Source organism: Panonychus citri, unplaced genomic scaffold (genome assembly GCF_014898815.1).
Source record: "Panonychus citri isolate SS breed McGregor unplaced genomic scaffold, ASM1489881v1 Contig00023, whole genome shotgun sequence".
In the NCBI taxonomy this organism is placed as follows: domain Eukaryota; kingdom Metazoa; phylum Arthropoda; class Arachnida; order Trombidiformes; family Tetranychidae; genus Panonychus; species Panonychus citri.
The window spans coordinates 1,154,867-1,171,210 of record NW_026515428.1 but is presented as its reverse complement, the minus strand read 5'-3'; the positions used below and the strand labels follow the sequence as shown (position 1 = coordinate 1,171,210).

General features: G+C 28.7%; 1 protein-coding gene across 1 annotated transcript in view; it reads right to left on the bottom strand.

Moving 5' to 3' along the window:
* The window catches only part of LOC128396155 (cell adhesion molecule DSCAML1-like), a 34,821-nt gene that overhangs the window by 14,519 nt on the left and 3,958 nt on the right, over window positions 1-16,344 (bottom strand). The window contains exons 4-5 of the mRNA XM_053356696.1: window positions 15,422-15,541; window positions 15,153-15,323 (exon numbers count right to left, since the gene is read on the bottom strand). Of these exons, the coding sequence (XP_053212671.1) occupies window positions 15,153-15,323; window positions 15,422-15,541 (291 nt within the window). The remainder of the gene's footprint in view (window positions 1-15,152; window positions 15,324-15,421; window positions 15,542-16,344) is intronic.

The following is a 16,344-nucleotide window of genomic DNA, read 5'->3' as shown; positions in this document are numbered from 1 at the left end:
TGAACCAATTAACCAGAAAAACAATGTTAAGCTCATCTTATTTTCGAGTCAGTGATATATTGATCGTTGATTATCCCAATTTTTCCTTATTCATTTTCCTTTTATTATTGGAGTGACCAAAGAAGAGTCAGTTTCTTATGAAGATCAACTGATCAGTATTATCTCTCTCCCTCTCATCTCTATCTTATCATCCTCATCGTTTCCAAAAAAAAGATCATTAACTTACAACTCATTTATCTTGAATAAAAACCTTTCAGTAGCACACAACAGATATAAAATAAACAACTAAATACAAGCAAAAACATTGATGTTTGTTGATGTAAGATGATGATGAAAATAATGGTTATCAAAATTATCTCATCCATGAGCATTTTCCTGAGAAACTCTCAGTGTTTCAAGCAGAACTTAATATCCAAATCTATTGGCAATGATGGTAGAAAAAGGTGAACAAGATTGTCAACAATTCGAATATAAACATTTTTCTCCATCAATGTAACATCTTAATTCAGTGAAATATTTTTCGCAAGTTTATCTTCATCATTCTCATCTCTTATTCTCTCCTTTCAGGAAGTGTAATTTCATTCCAGAGAACAATAAGAAATGATAATATTCTAGTGTAAAGAGAAAGATGCAAACCTTATAATCAACATTATCTTTTCCCTTGGATGTTGTAAAAATTGTTTTTTTTTCTATTCTCATCACTTTTCTTATCCTTTAGGTTTTTTTTTCATATATTTCATCTCATCATCATTTCAGTTGCATCCTCATCTTCATCATAAAGTCAACTTTATATCCTCAAGATGGACTCAACATTCACAATTAGTTACTCTGAATGAGTTAATCAAATTGTTAGTAATTAGTGTGGGAGGAGATGAAGATGATGATCAAGGCGTTTATGAAACAATTGATGTAAACGCCTTAACAATAGAGGCCAATAATTAGGCTGATTCATATAAATTATGAATTAATATTCTATGATTTATTATCATTTTAAAATGTAACTAATTTTTAATCATCTCAGTTGAACGGTTAATATGATCCTGAAAATGATTAAATGTTCAAAGGGTTGGAAAATTGATTTGCTAGTTGAAACAATTTACTTTATCGTGTAATTAATCAAAGTTAGTTGATTGTTATCCAGTGTATTACAAGTTAATACATAACATAAGCTTAATCAAATAGTATTATTATTACATAGTAAATGAAATGATTAATTGTTAATCGAAAAGTGAATTTTATTAATAGTTTCAAATTATGATTAACTATCATCGTACCAATTTACTGATTGTCGATAAAAGTAAATAAAATTAGTCATGTTGACTAAAAAATAATTTGATTATAAAACTAATCAATCAATAGGTTATGATTTTCATGTATTAGTATTTTGATAGACAATTTGTTTGATAATTAGTTAATTTGATTGTATGATTGGTTAACAATAGATGATAAATGTTAACCTGGATACATTTTTACTTGACATGGTTAATGTCATGATACCTCATTTGTTATATCAGAATATTGTCAAAATATGAGAAGATATTTCCATTTACAGAATTTAGAATATTTGGAAAATTTTTCTCTTTCTCAGTGATAATATTCATCGACTCATGGAAAAGAGAAATTCAATTCATCTCCATGTATTTAAATAGGTGAATGTAAATAAGAGAGAGAGAGAGCTAATGATGAAGATGATGGAAAACAGAAAAGTCTAATTTAAATTATAATAAATTTGCGTTCATTCAATGAACTATTTCAATGATCATTTAAATTCTAACGATAATGTGATAGAATATTTTTTTCAATGGAACTTTTTTCTTCTCCTTCTTCCTGAATTTTTATCATCAACATTTTTCAATTCATTTCTAGTTGAATGAACCAGAGCATTTGGATACATATGAATTTTTTTCTGTTCCATGTGCTCATTTTGTAGTTTGATACCATCATGAAGTAGATGATGATGATAATAGTAATCATGATGACAATCATAATAATCATAAAATAATAAGCATGGAAACTTGAGAGGAATGAAAAATATTCATGTGTAAAAAAAATTCATCAAACAAGAAAACACATCAAAATGAGATGAGAATTGAAATCAACATTTTAATCAACATCACAATTTTGAAATAAAAATCGAGGTAACAAATTCAAGCAACAATTATAAATTTATCAAGATCAAAATTTTACCATCAATCCGATTAAATCAAAAAAAAAACTAAACAGAAAAAAAAGTTACAACAATTAGATTGATTTAGTTAATCAGGGAAGTGCAATTCTGATTAAAAACTAAGTAATTGAATTGAATGGAGATGTGGATGATAATAATAATGATGATAAAGGTATGTGATCAAGTGAATCTTTTTTTTGGCTTCTTAATTTAATTTAGTTATGAGTTTATATCCTCCACCTCCTTGACTCTCACAATGAACATTAGATTGAGGATAAGCTAAAAAGGAGCGAGTGAGACCTGATAAAGTTTACACTTATTCGGTAAGGTGATGAGGATGAGGATGAGGGTAGAAGATAAATACTTAACTCCCTTTTTCTATTACTTTTATTATCTTTATCATCATTACTTCTTATTATCATTGTGCTTTTTTTCATCATCATCTCTATTTCTCCCCTTTTATTTTATTATCATCTTGTTTCTGATGATGAAATAAGTTTCATTCTCCATCTCTCCCTCTCTTTTTATCATCATTGCTCCATTAACAATACATTGCCAATGGCACCAAATTCCCATGTAAAAATTTACTCCAATATTATATTGGTCTCCCATTAAAATGACTCTCTTGTGACCTCAAGGTGTATGTTCATGTTACTATCATGTATTATACTCATGGACTCGGAAAAGGGTATAAAATGAATCGATTCCAGGATTTTTGTTCCATGTTTTCAATGAATCTTTGGTTGAGTCTTTATTCCTATTTCATCAACAATGGTAGATAATAAATGATACCTAACAAATACTTATCATCATGACGATTCTGGGAATGGATGATGAGGATGAGGATGAGGATGAGAGAGAGAAATAGATAGAGACTTTTTCTCTCTGTGTGTTTACAGAAATGATAATGTAATTATATTTGAATTACATGTTACCATCACCATCAATGATCATTATTATGATCAGTTAGTTATAGAACAATCAAATTTAAGCACAAATTGCAAATTAATATCCATTCAAATGTAGATAACAATTAACATCATCAGGGAAATTAACAAGATAAACTGAATAGGCAAAAACAAAAAAGTCAACAAAAAGATTTTTTCATGATAGTTTATGATGAAAACTAAGCAAAAATGTGATAAAATAATAATAATAATCAATAACAATGCTAATACAATTGAATCACAACATTATTCAGCAGATTTACAGATTTTATCTCCATCATCAACCCAAATCACAACAGAGATAAATGTGAATCAGGTATTGAAGTTATCTATTATTATTACATATGAAGTTTCATTGACATTTTCAACTAACTGTAAATAAGGATTGACAGGATTAATCTGTTTCCTTTTCCAGGTTTTTATCATTCATTGTTGATTATCATGATAACATTATCTATGATGACGATTATTATTATGATTATTATTGTCATCATCATTGCTTTTCATGAGGATAAATGATGATGTTTCAGTTTTTATCTCAAGAGAGATGAAGTTAGAGATTTTCTCATTTCCTATTCTAAGTGAAACATATTAACATGGGAGTTCAAAAAAAAAGTTCAATGTAAAAAAATGAATGTTTTTATTTGAATATCCAAAAAATGATCAGCTGATCCTTTTTAGATTGGAACTATGTATCTTATCAGTTGAATAATCATCTAATTAATTTGACTGGTTAATGAGAGCAGAAAAAAAGTAACAATTCAAGTGCAATTCAATTACTGTTCAGATGATTACGATAAAATGGATGAAACTTTTGTTTCGAGTTCAATGACAATCACCCAAATGGATGAAGATGCAAGTCATTTTATATTCAAATAACCCGAAATTCATGGTGAGCTTAACCGGATTAACTGATAAATCTGATTTGATATAATAATACAGACGAGGGTGGGATAGATACATGAAGGAAAAAAGTTTCAGCTCTTGTTTTCTGCCACAACCTTTTATTTAATCATTTGTTTACGATAATTTCCCTTGAAATTGATTCATGCAGTTCGGATAAATTAGACTCGACTTGTTGCTTAATCAATTTTTTCATTCATTCTTAAAAATTGATTGAATTTTTTTTCTCAGGCTTCTTTTTTTCACTGGGACTTATCCATACACCATCAATCAATTGATTGTTACAGTTACGATGATTACTGATCTGTCAGGTTGGATAATAAGTAGTAACAACAATGATTTAGACGACAAATGATGATGATGATGATGATGAGTACAGTGAACCATGATGATGATAAAAAATAGTGAACATGATAAATACTGTAACCAATGACTTCCTATTGACCTTACACATTGTTATCAATGAAAAACTAATGTATTTTGATCAGACAACATGAGACAAATAAGTAAGAAAACTAATGGATAACGTTGATTGTTAACATTGAAAATGACAAGTTGAATGTAAACCAGAATTAATCTGATGAGAGAATGTGGCTGATGAAGATGGTGAAGATAAAACAAAAATAATGATAAAAAAATATCAATCCTACAAATGATAACAAAGAGAGACTCATGGTTAGTTAACTCTACCTCAATTGTTGGTTTGTAAACATTATGATAAGATGATGGAAGAAGGTGGATGAAGAGGAGAGAGTGGGAGGAGAAAAAATTAAAGTAAGAGAGAGAGAAAAGTTCAATAGAAGATGCAAAAAGTGATGGGAGATAAAGTGCTTGATGAAGATGAGAATACAGAAGGAGTAAAAAAATCTGGTGGAAATGTTGATAAATTGATAAATGTATCGATTTGCTTTTACTGAGTTTTTGCATCACTTTGTAATCGATTTCTACTTTCTCTCTCATCTTATTATCTTTCTCTTCACTCTCCCATTTCAACTCTTATCTTCTCTCTCTCTTATCATCATCATTTCTTCTTCTTCAGTGTAAATGTTTGTTGTTTCTATCTTTCTCTTTGGTCAAAGGGTAAACCAGAGAAGCCATTTAAAGCCAACATCATCTCCATCACTTTCTGCTTCATCCTCATCCTTTTTACCCAAAGAATACAAAAAAAAACCAAAAGTAAAAAATGATATTCGGTTTTTTTCACAACGAAACTTTTACATTATTTTTGTTTTTCTTGAAACCATTGATAATATTAACACTACATCTTCAAAATTTTAACCTTCATATTCACCTTCATCTTGCCATCTTCATGACAATGTTGACAACCTAACATGTTAGATTTATTTCAATTGACCTTTAAGGTGTGAGAGTCTGTGTGATTCATGTCCAGTTGCTAATGGATCCATGTTAAGATATACAATGTCCAGTTGCTTTGACACAATTTATACGTAAAAAAACATACCAGATAACAAGAAACTAACACAGCAGATTAATAATAAGACTAAAAGAAAACTAAGAAAAAAAATTACGATTATTTTGATTATTATTGTTTTTGTTATTGTTTATTATTGATTGATTCTTGGTAGAGTTTATTTTTCCTTCATTTCAAGCATCATCATCATCAAGATCATGAAACTTTATCACTTGAACCGTCGGCGAACATCATTGGAAATGTTATTATACCACAAATCAGTCAAATATTATTATTATTGTTTTTCTGTCAACAATGATTATTTTATGATTACTGTTTATCAAATAGTCAAACTTGATTATCTTATAGTTAATTACATTTTCTACAATTATCTATGCAGTTAAATCGTCAGAATCAATCAGTTGATAAACTGTTTTCCGTTAATTGGAAACTTGAGCTTTTATCTACCTCTTTTCTCATCAACAGAAAATAACATTTTCTCTTGATGATAATTGTAAACAATAATAAACCCATAAGACACACAAGATAAACAATAGAAAGATACAATACAAATGGTAAGTATTATTATCACAAGAAAAACCGAGAAAAATGTTGATGATGATTTTTTGCTTCAATCATCATTTTCTGAGGTATATTCATTCAGTTGAGAATTACATTTATATAAATAAATGCTCATGAACATCAGAATTTTTCTCAGCATTTATGGTGTTACATCTTCCTCTTCTTCATGGATCACGAAAAGAAAGCAAAGCCAAAATTCAGACAAACCAGGAAAGATGATAACAATAATAATCATGAAACATTTTTATGATATATTTATGCTCATAGACAAAAACAAACATATCAGTAAGTGTGAATACCCTGAGTATCATGAGTATGCCCAATACTATAACTCTGGTTTAATTTAGGTTGCAAGGTAAAATCAACAACAACACCAACACTTATTCATACCAACAGCACCTTTTGATAATATTTCATGTTTGTCTTTTGTTTACAATGATAATATTACCTTTCATTTACTAAACATTGACTTTTATCAGAACTTTTTTTTCCTTTCTTTTTATATATATACTGGTTTTCATTTTTAATCAACATAAACCAAGAAGAGAGAGAAAAAAAAGTTCCAAGATAATATCATCGTTATTATTATCATGGAGAAAGAAAATGATGATGATATTAATAAGTTAAAAAGGAAGGAAACAAGATGATAATGAAGAAAAAGAAAAGAAAGAAAAAGTTCTAAGACAAAATTCGAAAAGAAAACAAGAAAACACTCAGAATGTTAATAATAATAGTCTAAGGATGTTGATAGAAATAATTATCATCAAGTTAATTATCATACATCACATTATCATCTTTAATTTTTTTTTCTTTAAACATAAAGTTGAATATCATAATCATGATCAAGAATTAATAATAATATATTTTAAATGTTTCTTGGTGATAATTTTTTACTCTATTTGTTATTTTTATTCAATGGAAATGAATATGAATAAAAATGATTCTCTTTCAATAGTTTCATTAGTTGAAGTGTGAAATTTGAGATTGATGAACAGAATTTAGGAAAGTTTCATTTCCAATAGTCACTCCCCTGAAATCTTCATCCTTTCTGGTTGTAAGATTATCATTGTCATCATCTTTATCATCTTAACCACTTTGTCTTACCACCACTTCTTTCAGTAGGTAATATCTTTCGATCATCCTTTTGTCGTTAACTGTTTTTTTTGTTTCTTCTTAAGAACTTTTTTAGAACAATTTTTGTTTTTATCATCATCATATTCATCATCTTTCTTTCATCATCAATCTTTTTAAAGAAAACAAAAAGATGAGAAGAAAAAAAAACTTTTTTTCTTAAGTGATGAGGTGGAAGTTGATGATATTCTAGTAACTTATCAGAATTTATATGATTTCGTTCAACTCAATTCATCTTTTATCTGAATATCTAAACTCAAAAGATATATTCATCAATCTGTATAATGAAATTCATTTCGTTAATCTGAATTTCATCTTAATCATAATTGATTCAGAGAGAGAGAGAGAGAGAGAGAAATAGTAGCACCAAGAATGACCAGAACATCTCACTACCTGAGATTTTCGCTCTTTCTCTTCCTCATTTATCATCAATTTTCAATCTCATTTATATTTATATCAAATATATCATTGAACTTTTTTCCTTGATAGTGAATAGCTCATTTGGAAACATTGATCAAAAAATATATCAGAGTAACATCAGAGTTTTCATAAAACTCCATGAAGAATTGAATTCATGAAAGTCTATTTGTAAGGTAGAAGAAGAGAGTTAAATTATATACAGTTTTTTCCCATGAGTTTTACCCATTGGAGTCTGAGGAAAAAAAACTACAGAATAATTCAAGTTCCATTGAGAAGGAAAACCTTTTACCACATCTTCTTCCTATTCTTCCTCTTGTGGTCATCATCATCATCTTTCCGAGTAAAAACCATAACCTTTTAGATTAGAAATCTATTCTTTTAAACAGAAAAAGTATGAAAACTTTGAGCTTCGCATCATATTTCACATTAGAATCCAATCCAAATGCTTCCGGGACTCTTTTCATAAGTTTCCTTCCTTTTTCTTTCTTATCATCATCATCATTCTTTCAACATTTCATCCTGTATCGTCATAATACTCATCAGCACATTCTTACTCTTTTTGTTCATAAATATATATCATGAAAACCTCATAGACACCTGGGAAACAACATGAATTCAATAACCAGAAATGAGCAATGATAATGGTGATGATACTTATTATTATTATTATCTTCATCTTCATGATAACAATTATGATGATGATGAATAAAATTCATCGGGATAAATTTGTTCCAATATCTGATTAAGATTGAACAATATTGTTGTAACTGTGCAAATGTCAAACACTTTAGCTGTAATTATTACAATCATCTCTATGAATTAACCTTAATTGTTGATGAATAAAAGTAAAAGTTACCTCATCTTATTGATAATTGTTGACATTTTTTTTCTCACATCATCAGAATCATGGTTACCATGAGAACCAGTATTTATTCATCTAATGTCATCTCCATTTTATCAAAATACTTCATATATACATAGGTTACCTTCAGAACAATCATCGATCGTCTTTTATCATCACCATCATTCACTTAAAATATTATCTTCATACTTTCTCTCTTCCCATGTGAATAAAGGTGAAAATTATTCTTGTTATGATTGTTAATTCAGTAGAAGAAAAAAAAAATATTGTCTTATTCAAGTTTAATAATTCAATGGATGAAGGAAAATGAATGAACATAAAGGGATCATCAGAATGTAGGTTCATGGTGATGGTGAAAATACATCATCATCATCATCATCGTCATCTGATTTTATCACACAAATTTAACTTAACGCATCTTCATCTTCACCTCTTTATCTTCTGTCATTTTCCATCATCAGGAAAATGCTCAAGTGAGAAAAACTTGATCAGTTTGATTAAGTCTCTCACTTTCTCTGTCTTTGCCATATTAAATATCCAAAAACACTACTTCATCTTCATCATATTTACCTTTCTAATTTTCCAAATTTCCAACTTAGATTTTCCTCTTTCAATTCACTGCGAATTATTTATTTTAGCTCATCATATTAATAATTACATCTCACTTTCTCATTAGGTTTTGGTCTCGATTTTGTTCATGCTTTATCTTAGCAACAACACCAAATACTCATCATCATGAGAGTTTAAACAAGTTTAACAAGTAACTCGAAATAGCAAAAAAAAATCAAGGATACGAAATATAGTGAGTATTAAGTGTTAGTGGATGATAATGATGATGAAGAGGAAGTAAAGAAAGAGTGAGAAGAAGAAAAAGTTGGTTGAAAAAAAGCGATTCACTTGAAGCAAAAAAAAAGAACAGAAAATAACAGAGAGAATCTCCTTTGAATCTCTGGTTACACAAGAGAAATAATTGTGTCAACTTGTAATTGTAAAAGTTTTTATTATATACTAATAATATATATTAGAACTTTTTTCTGACGAAATTTTCGTCACAATTTACCTTTTCTATCATCATTGTTATCTCATGTTTACTGAATGTAGAAAAATTGAAAATCTACAGATAAAAAGACACACAAACACACACACATAGCAGAAATGGAAAATATTATTACTTATCACATGGTGGAAATATTTTTCTTTAGAATTTCATCAGAATGGAAAGATAATATTGAGTATCTTCGGATCAATGAAATGCTATCTTACCACTCCCAGTCAATCTAATAACTGGTTACCTTTAATACTTATCAATCAAGATATATATGCAGGGTTATATGATATTTTTACCAGTTATGGGTTCACTCCCAGGCAAAAATATCATATTATATCATTATGATTATTATTATGTTCATATTGGTCTTGTCTCTGTAAATGTACAAGAATCTGAGATATTTCTTTACTTTATTTCTCTCTTTCTATCTTCTTTTCGGTAGTTTATATGTTTTGTTTCATTGGACCGGGTCAAGAAAAAGGAAACTGGAGAAAATTTTTTCTGCTTCTTCTCTTTAGTTTTTTCTTTCTTTCTCGGTGAGTGTAACTTGGAAGTTATATTCTGATGGAATTCTCAGCCCATGCTCAGATTGGATTCAGATTCAGAAACACTTCACAACTCTGGAGGAAAAAGTTCAACTTCCCATGACCTTTAGATGCTTTTGTCTTCGCCCTCATGTTCGGTTTACAGAAAGAAAGAGAGACAGAGAAAAAAACAGTCAGAGATAGAGAAAAAGAAAGAGAGAATTCAGTTCAGAATCCCCTGGAATTATAATACTGAAAGAAAAAAAGAAAGAGAGAGATAATTCAGCAAGAAACTGATAACTAGACTGCCAAGAACAGCAGAGAATGAAAAATATACAATCTGATCAACTTCAGAATTTTATCTTGCTATTGAAATTATTATCATCTCATGAAGATGATGATCATCATTGAAAAAAAAGGATAAATTAATAACTCAATGTGAATACTTGAAAAATACATTGAATATAAATCCTTTTTCTTGCACATCAGATCAATGGAATCAAATATTCAATTAGATTTGCAATCATGATTAAATTGATGATCATCATGGGAGATGATAAAAATTCATTCCGATAAATTAGATTAACATAAGTGTAATGATTGATTAACTTGGTGAATCACAATTCTCTTGGATAGTTAATTTATCAGAAGAAATTAACAGCATCCAATATCCATTTCCAACGATAAAGTTTCACTAAATTGAATCAGAATTTTTATTAGAACTTATTTTTTTTAACAAGTCTCTTCACATCAATTCACAACATGATTGGAATCTATTATATAAATATTTCTTATCATAGAGACACTTGGTAATATAATATGAAAATAATGATACAATTTGGTACAATAATCAAATGTCAATTTGTCAAATGTTCAAATTTCATTTTCGAATGTAAAGTTTCAGAACTTATTTCAAGTAAATGTTATCATCCAATAAATAGAGAGAAGCATAAAGTTGAGAGAATAAAGGTAAGTAAGTAACTAAACTTGATAGAAAATTCTAAGGAGCAATATTCTAGTTTTCATTTGAAACAAAAGGTTAATAGAAAAAGTTGTAAAATAGATTCAGAGCTTTCTACAAATCCATATTCCTCAATTTGTAGAGTCCCTTTAATGAAAATTATTTTTCTAATCCTTTTTAGTTATAGTCGTTTTCACACATAGTAAGCACTTTATCATGTTAGCTGACAGGCAAAGTTTTAGAAAATATTTTTATATTTATCGATTGATTTTCGTCAAGTTTAGTTTTTTTATCTTCACTATTCTGTTATTATTATTTGCTTCTTCTTCACCATGATGATGAGGGAGAAATGATGAAGACCAAAAGAGAAACTTGAAAGACTGAAGATGATGCAAGAGAGTTTGAAGCCCAGAGAAAGGCTTAAAAATGGGTAATATTGAATACGAAAGGAAACTTGTATAAACGAGGGAGAAATGATGATGATGATGATGATGAAAGGAAGATTGTGTGAATAAAGCTCCGAACGACATAGAAAGAAGATAACAAGAGTAATATGTATTAGCGAGATGATGATGAAACATTTCTATACTTCTGTTGGCATCTTTTCTTATCAATGAGAAAAAGGATGAAAATGAGATGAGAATGATGAAGACGAAGATGAAATAATAATAACAATAGAAATAATCATTCGAATGCTCAGGAAAAAAAAGCAAAAGAAAATAGAAAAAAAAATATGTAACTTGAAGCCATTGATGAGCATTCTTATTATTTCTTCGTGATCAGAGTGATGAGGAAGAGAAAGCATGGAAAAAGATGATTGAGGATAAGGTTTATTGGACATAAACATTGAATAGTTGATCAGTTTTTCAAGTTGAGGGAGTTGAGCTTGATAATGATGATGATGAAAGGGAATCAAAGGGTTTGGGTATGAGATTTCAAGAGGCTTCCAAGGGAGGATTCACACCAGTCAACCATTGAATTCAACATACAGAATATTCTGAGAGAATAGTTCATTAATCATGATTCAAAATGAGAATAGAATTGAATAGAATGTTGTTGGTGATGAGAAAATGATGAAAAAAGAAGCGAAACGACGAGAGAGAGAAGGAAACAAAAATATTTCGAACACTTTCTGAGGTTCGATGAAAATGTGTTCAAGTGAACAATTTTCTTCGGGAAGATAAAGAAAGATGTAAGATAAAGGATGAAGATGAAAAAACTGTGCTGGATTTGCAAAGAAAATTGTTGATTGTTATTGATCAGAATCAATTATCTCTCACACACTATTAACAAAACAAATATAAATAAGATGATAAATTACCATCAACTCATTCATGATGATGAAGGCAATGACAATGACAATTAATCAAAAAATAATAATTACACAATAGCAATCATCTGACTACAGTGTTTAAATTGTTTCAAGTTTCATCAATTAAGAATCTAATTACTGAGATCTCTTTTTTTCAATCAATTATATAATCAAAGTAATTGTTTCAATGGAATTCAATTCAATCATTATCAATACTATAATTTAGGTGAAAATAATGCTTATCATTAGCTGGCAAATTGTTGTTATTTATATTGATTAGCATTTCTAATTAACTGTTAATCAGTACAATACAATTCAACAGACATCTAAAAACATCATGATGATGATAATCGGAAATAATGAGCTGTTCAATTTGCATGGGAACCTCGAGTTTATTTCCCTTTTCTGAATCATTTTGGAAAAGTTCTGAAATTTTATCCAAAATAAGAGAAATATTCAGATGAATATTTTTGCATGAGAAGATCAAATTTACTTTTTAAATGGTTAAAGAAAGTGCAGAAAAAAAAATTCTTTTCACTCAACAATTTTCTTCTCAATATTTGCTCAGTTCCAATGATCAGAATTCTGTAAATTGATTTGAGCATTTTCATAATATACTAAAAGAGAGAAAAAAATGTTAACGATAAGCTTAATATTTACAAACTTATCTCAACAATAGTAATAAGGGGAGGATGAGAAAATAATGATTCGAATTGAGAGTTTGAGAAAATCGAATAGAATTTAGAACAAAGCAAATAGATATAAATTTCCCATGTTATTCACCTTAGATTTCAGGGTAGAAGGAGGAGAAAGATGATAATCACGATGATGAAGGAAACGAAACTTTTTTCTCTCTTAACTATCAACTCTTTTCATCTGCGTTGAAATTCATTGTTATTATCAGAAAATGTTACTCAGTTGATTGAATTTCAAATATTATACTTTGTCAGGTTTAGACTGAGAGAGAGAGAGAGTTGGTAAAGATGATAATGATGAACAATATTACCAACCACAATTTTCAAAGGCAAGATTATATTAGAACTGATAAAATTGTATGAAAAAGCTGAAAAATTATCATTACTATTATCTTCATAATCATCATCATCAGAATTCTGACAGAGTAATGTAAAAGATAAAAAAGAAAAAAATTGCAATGAAAAATGAAGCGTAAGATAAAATTCATTGAACTGAACAAAATTGAGGACAAAATAATGACCTGATATTGGACATTGAAAGCATTGGTGTTAACTATTAGCAAATCAACAAATGTAAAAATCGGTAAATCAAGGGGATGTTGTTTATCATCAGCATTATGATGATCATCATCATGGAGGTGGTGATGATTATGATTACCACTATTATTATTTATCACATCTACAACAATGGTTATAACAATGGCGAAGGATAAAATTTCAAGCGAAACGTATATAAGAAAAGCTCATTTCAAGCATCAAATTTGAGCTTTAACTTTCTCACTTTCTTTTTATTTCTTTACAATTATAGCTGAAATATTAAATTATCATCATGATCAAGATCATGATCATCGGAATCATGAGAAGATAAAAAATGATTATCATGAAAATTCTTGATTTAGAAAAGAAAACAAGATGAACCAGAAAAAATTTATTGACTTTTTATGTTCCGGGTTACAAAAAGTTCATTCATATAACGTGAATGCCTAAACTTTTTTCCCTTGCAAATGCAATTTAATGATTGACTTTAAACTGAACATTCAAAACTTGATAATCATTTACATATTTCACTTTCTCTTCCTATCTCTGTCTCTTCATACTTGTCAACCTCAACATAAATTCAATTCAATCATATTTCAGGGAAATTCAGAATAAAGATAAAGGAATTTTAACGGAAATTTTTGCAACGAGTGGAGCTTCATAATAGGGCAAAAGCACGAAAGATGAAGATGATGAAGAAAATTGCAAACAATAATAATATTACATGGGAATGGAAAACAGGATCAACGATTTGAATAACAAGAAAAAGTTTCAAGTTTTTTTTTTCTTTCTCAATTTGAAACAGGTAAGTATTACAACAGAAAATTTGGTCATCAAATCACGTTCCTCAATCTTCTGGTGAATTAGTGAATGCAAGTGAAAGAGAAGTATTCAGATTCAGTTGTTGTTATCATCATGCTAACATTGAATACTTCATATCTATCGGAATAAGTACAATAAAAATGGAAACAGAGATTCTGTCAGATACATATGCATATGCATAAAATAACAATATCATGTAGATACACATACTCAGTAGTCATGAACTTCATCTCGATGTAATAATAATAATATTTTCAGTCAGAATAATATGTATCCATATAATAATCTATGCATATATAAATATATATATATCCTTTGTACAGTTATACTCAGTGAGTATATATTCTGTATGTTATCCTGGTTTATACAATTTCCATTCTGACAGGAATAGGAATCGCCAACATGAAAAATGTTTCAATGTTTATTTTGATTTGAGGTTCATTTTTCTTGCTACTATTAGTAAAAAAAAAAGTTCAAACTTAATAACAATATGATATCATGATCATCATTATTATTATTTTGTTATTATTATTATCATGTAACTTTGCCAATATTATACTAGTATTAGATGTGATTTCATCTATTTGGGATTCAGTGTTATCGTAATAAATGGCACGAGGTAAATAATAACATGATAAATGCTGAAAGTTTCTCGATGAAAATATATATTATTTAACCGGCGGAAAACAAAAGTAAATATACTGTTATTAATTGGGCTTTTTAAATTGATAAACTTGATTATTTATGCCAAAAGTTTTGGTAATTTTTTCGCTACTTGATTGATTGCAATTTAAAGTTACTAAGATTGTGAAATAAATGATTCAACTCACTATGAACGGTCAAGGTAATCACTTTACTTAATCCTGGGCCGATTGAATTACTTGCTTGGCACAGGTAAAGTCCACCGTCCTCAGGTTCAACTGTTTTAATTAGTAGAGAGCCATTAGCATATACCTCGAAATGAGGTCCACTTGCTATTGTGGTAAAGCTTCTGGGAGTTGCTAATTGTGATAGGTAGAGAGAAAGAGAATCAAGTTAATTGTTGGCTTATAGTAAATCGTAAGGTTGGAGTTTTTTTTTCTTGGATGGATCAACTTACCTGATCCTCGTTCCCAGGTAATTATTGGTGAAGGTGATCCTTCAGCGAGACAGTCAATCATTATATTTTTACCTGAAACAATTGATACATCAATTGGTTCAACTTTCCAAAAAGGTGGAACTAAATTAGAAAAAGAAAATTAAATAAATGAGTTAATTAAATTGAAATTGAGATGAAGATTAAAGTGTTGTGATGATTTATATAGGAAAAAATTAATCATCATTATCAATCATATTGACAATTGATTATTACACTTTTGTGGTTATTGATTATGATTGATAATAACAATACAAATTACGATTATGAGATTAACTTTCATTGATTTTTTTGTTACTCTCTCTCTCTCCCCGGCCTATCAACAGATTATGTATTATTAATAACGATAATCAGACATAATTACAGATTACATTTATTATCTAACATGATCATTGAAATGGTGAAAATGTATTAAGTGAAAATCGATAGAATTTGAAAAGGTAAATTGATTGAAATAATGAGGATTCATGACACATTAAATGTTGCAAATCACTATGGGAGTTTTAGATAATCAAGATCAACACTTGGTGATGATTAAAATGATATAGTTTTAAATTAAATTGTTTTGATTTCCTTATGCAAAAAAAAAATTGGTTCAAAATATTTCAATCAATTTTGTTATTCTCATATTATTATTAAACTAAATATATTAATAAACATGATTCCCTTCATGATATTATTACTGTTTTAGATTTGGAGTAACAATCCTACTTGACTGAAAAAATTTGATGTTACCTGAGGGCATTGTTCAGTTTTCTCATGTTTTGGGTATTTCATGATAAAGGGATAAAAAAGAGAGGGAAAAAATTCTTCATCTACTCGCATGATAATATTATCTGATAACATGAACTGAATCGATACAGTTTGAAAGAGAAAGGAGAGAGAGA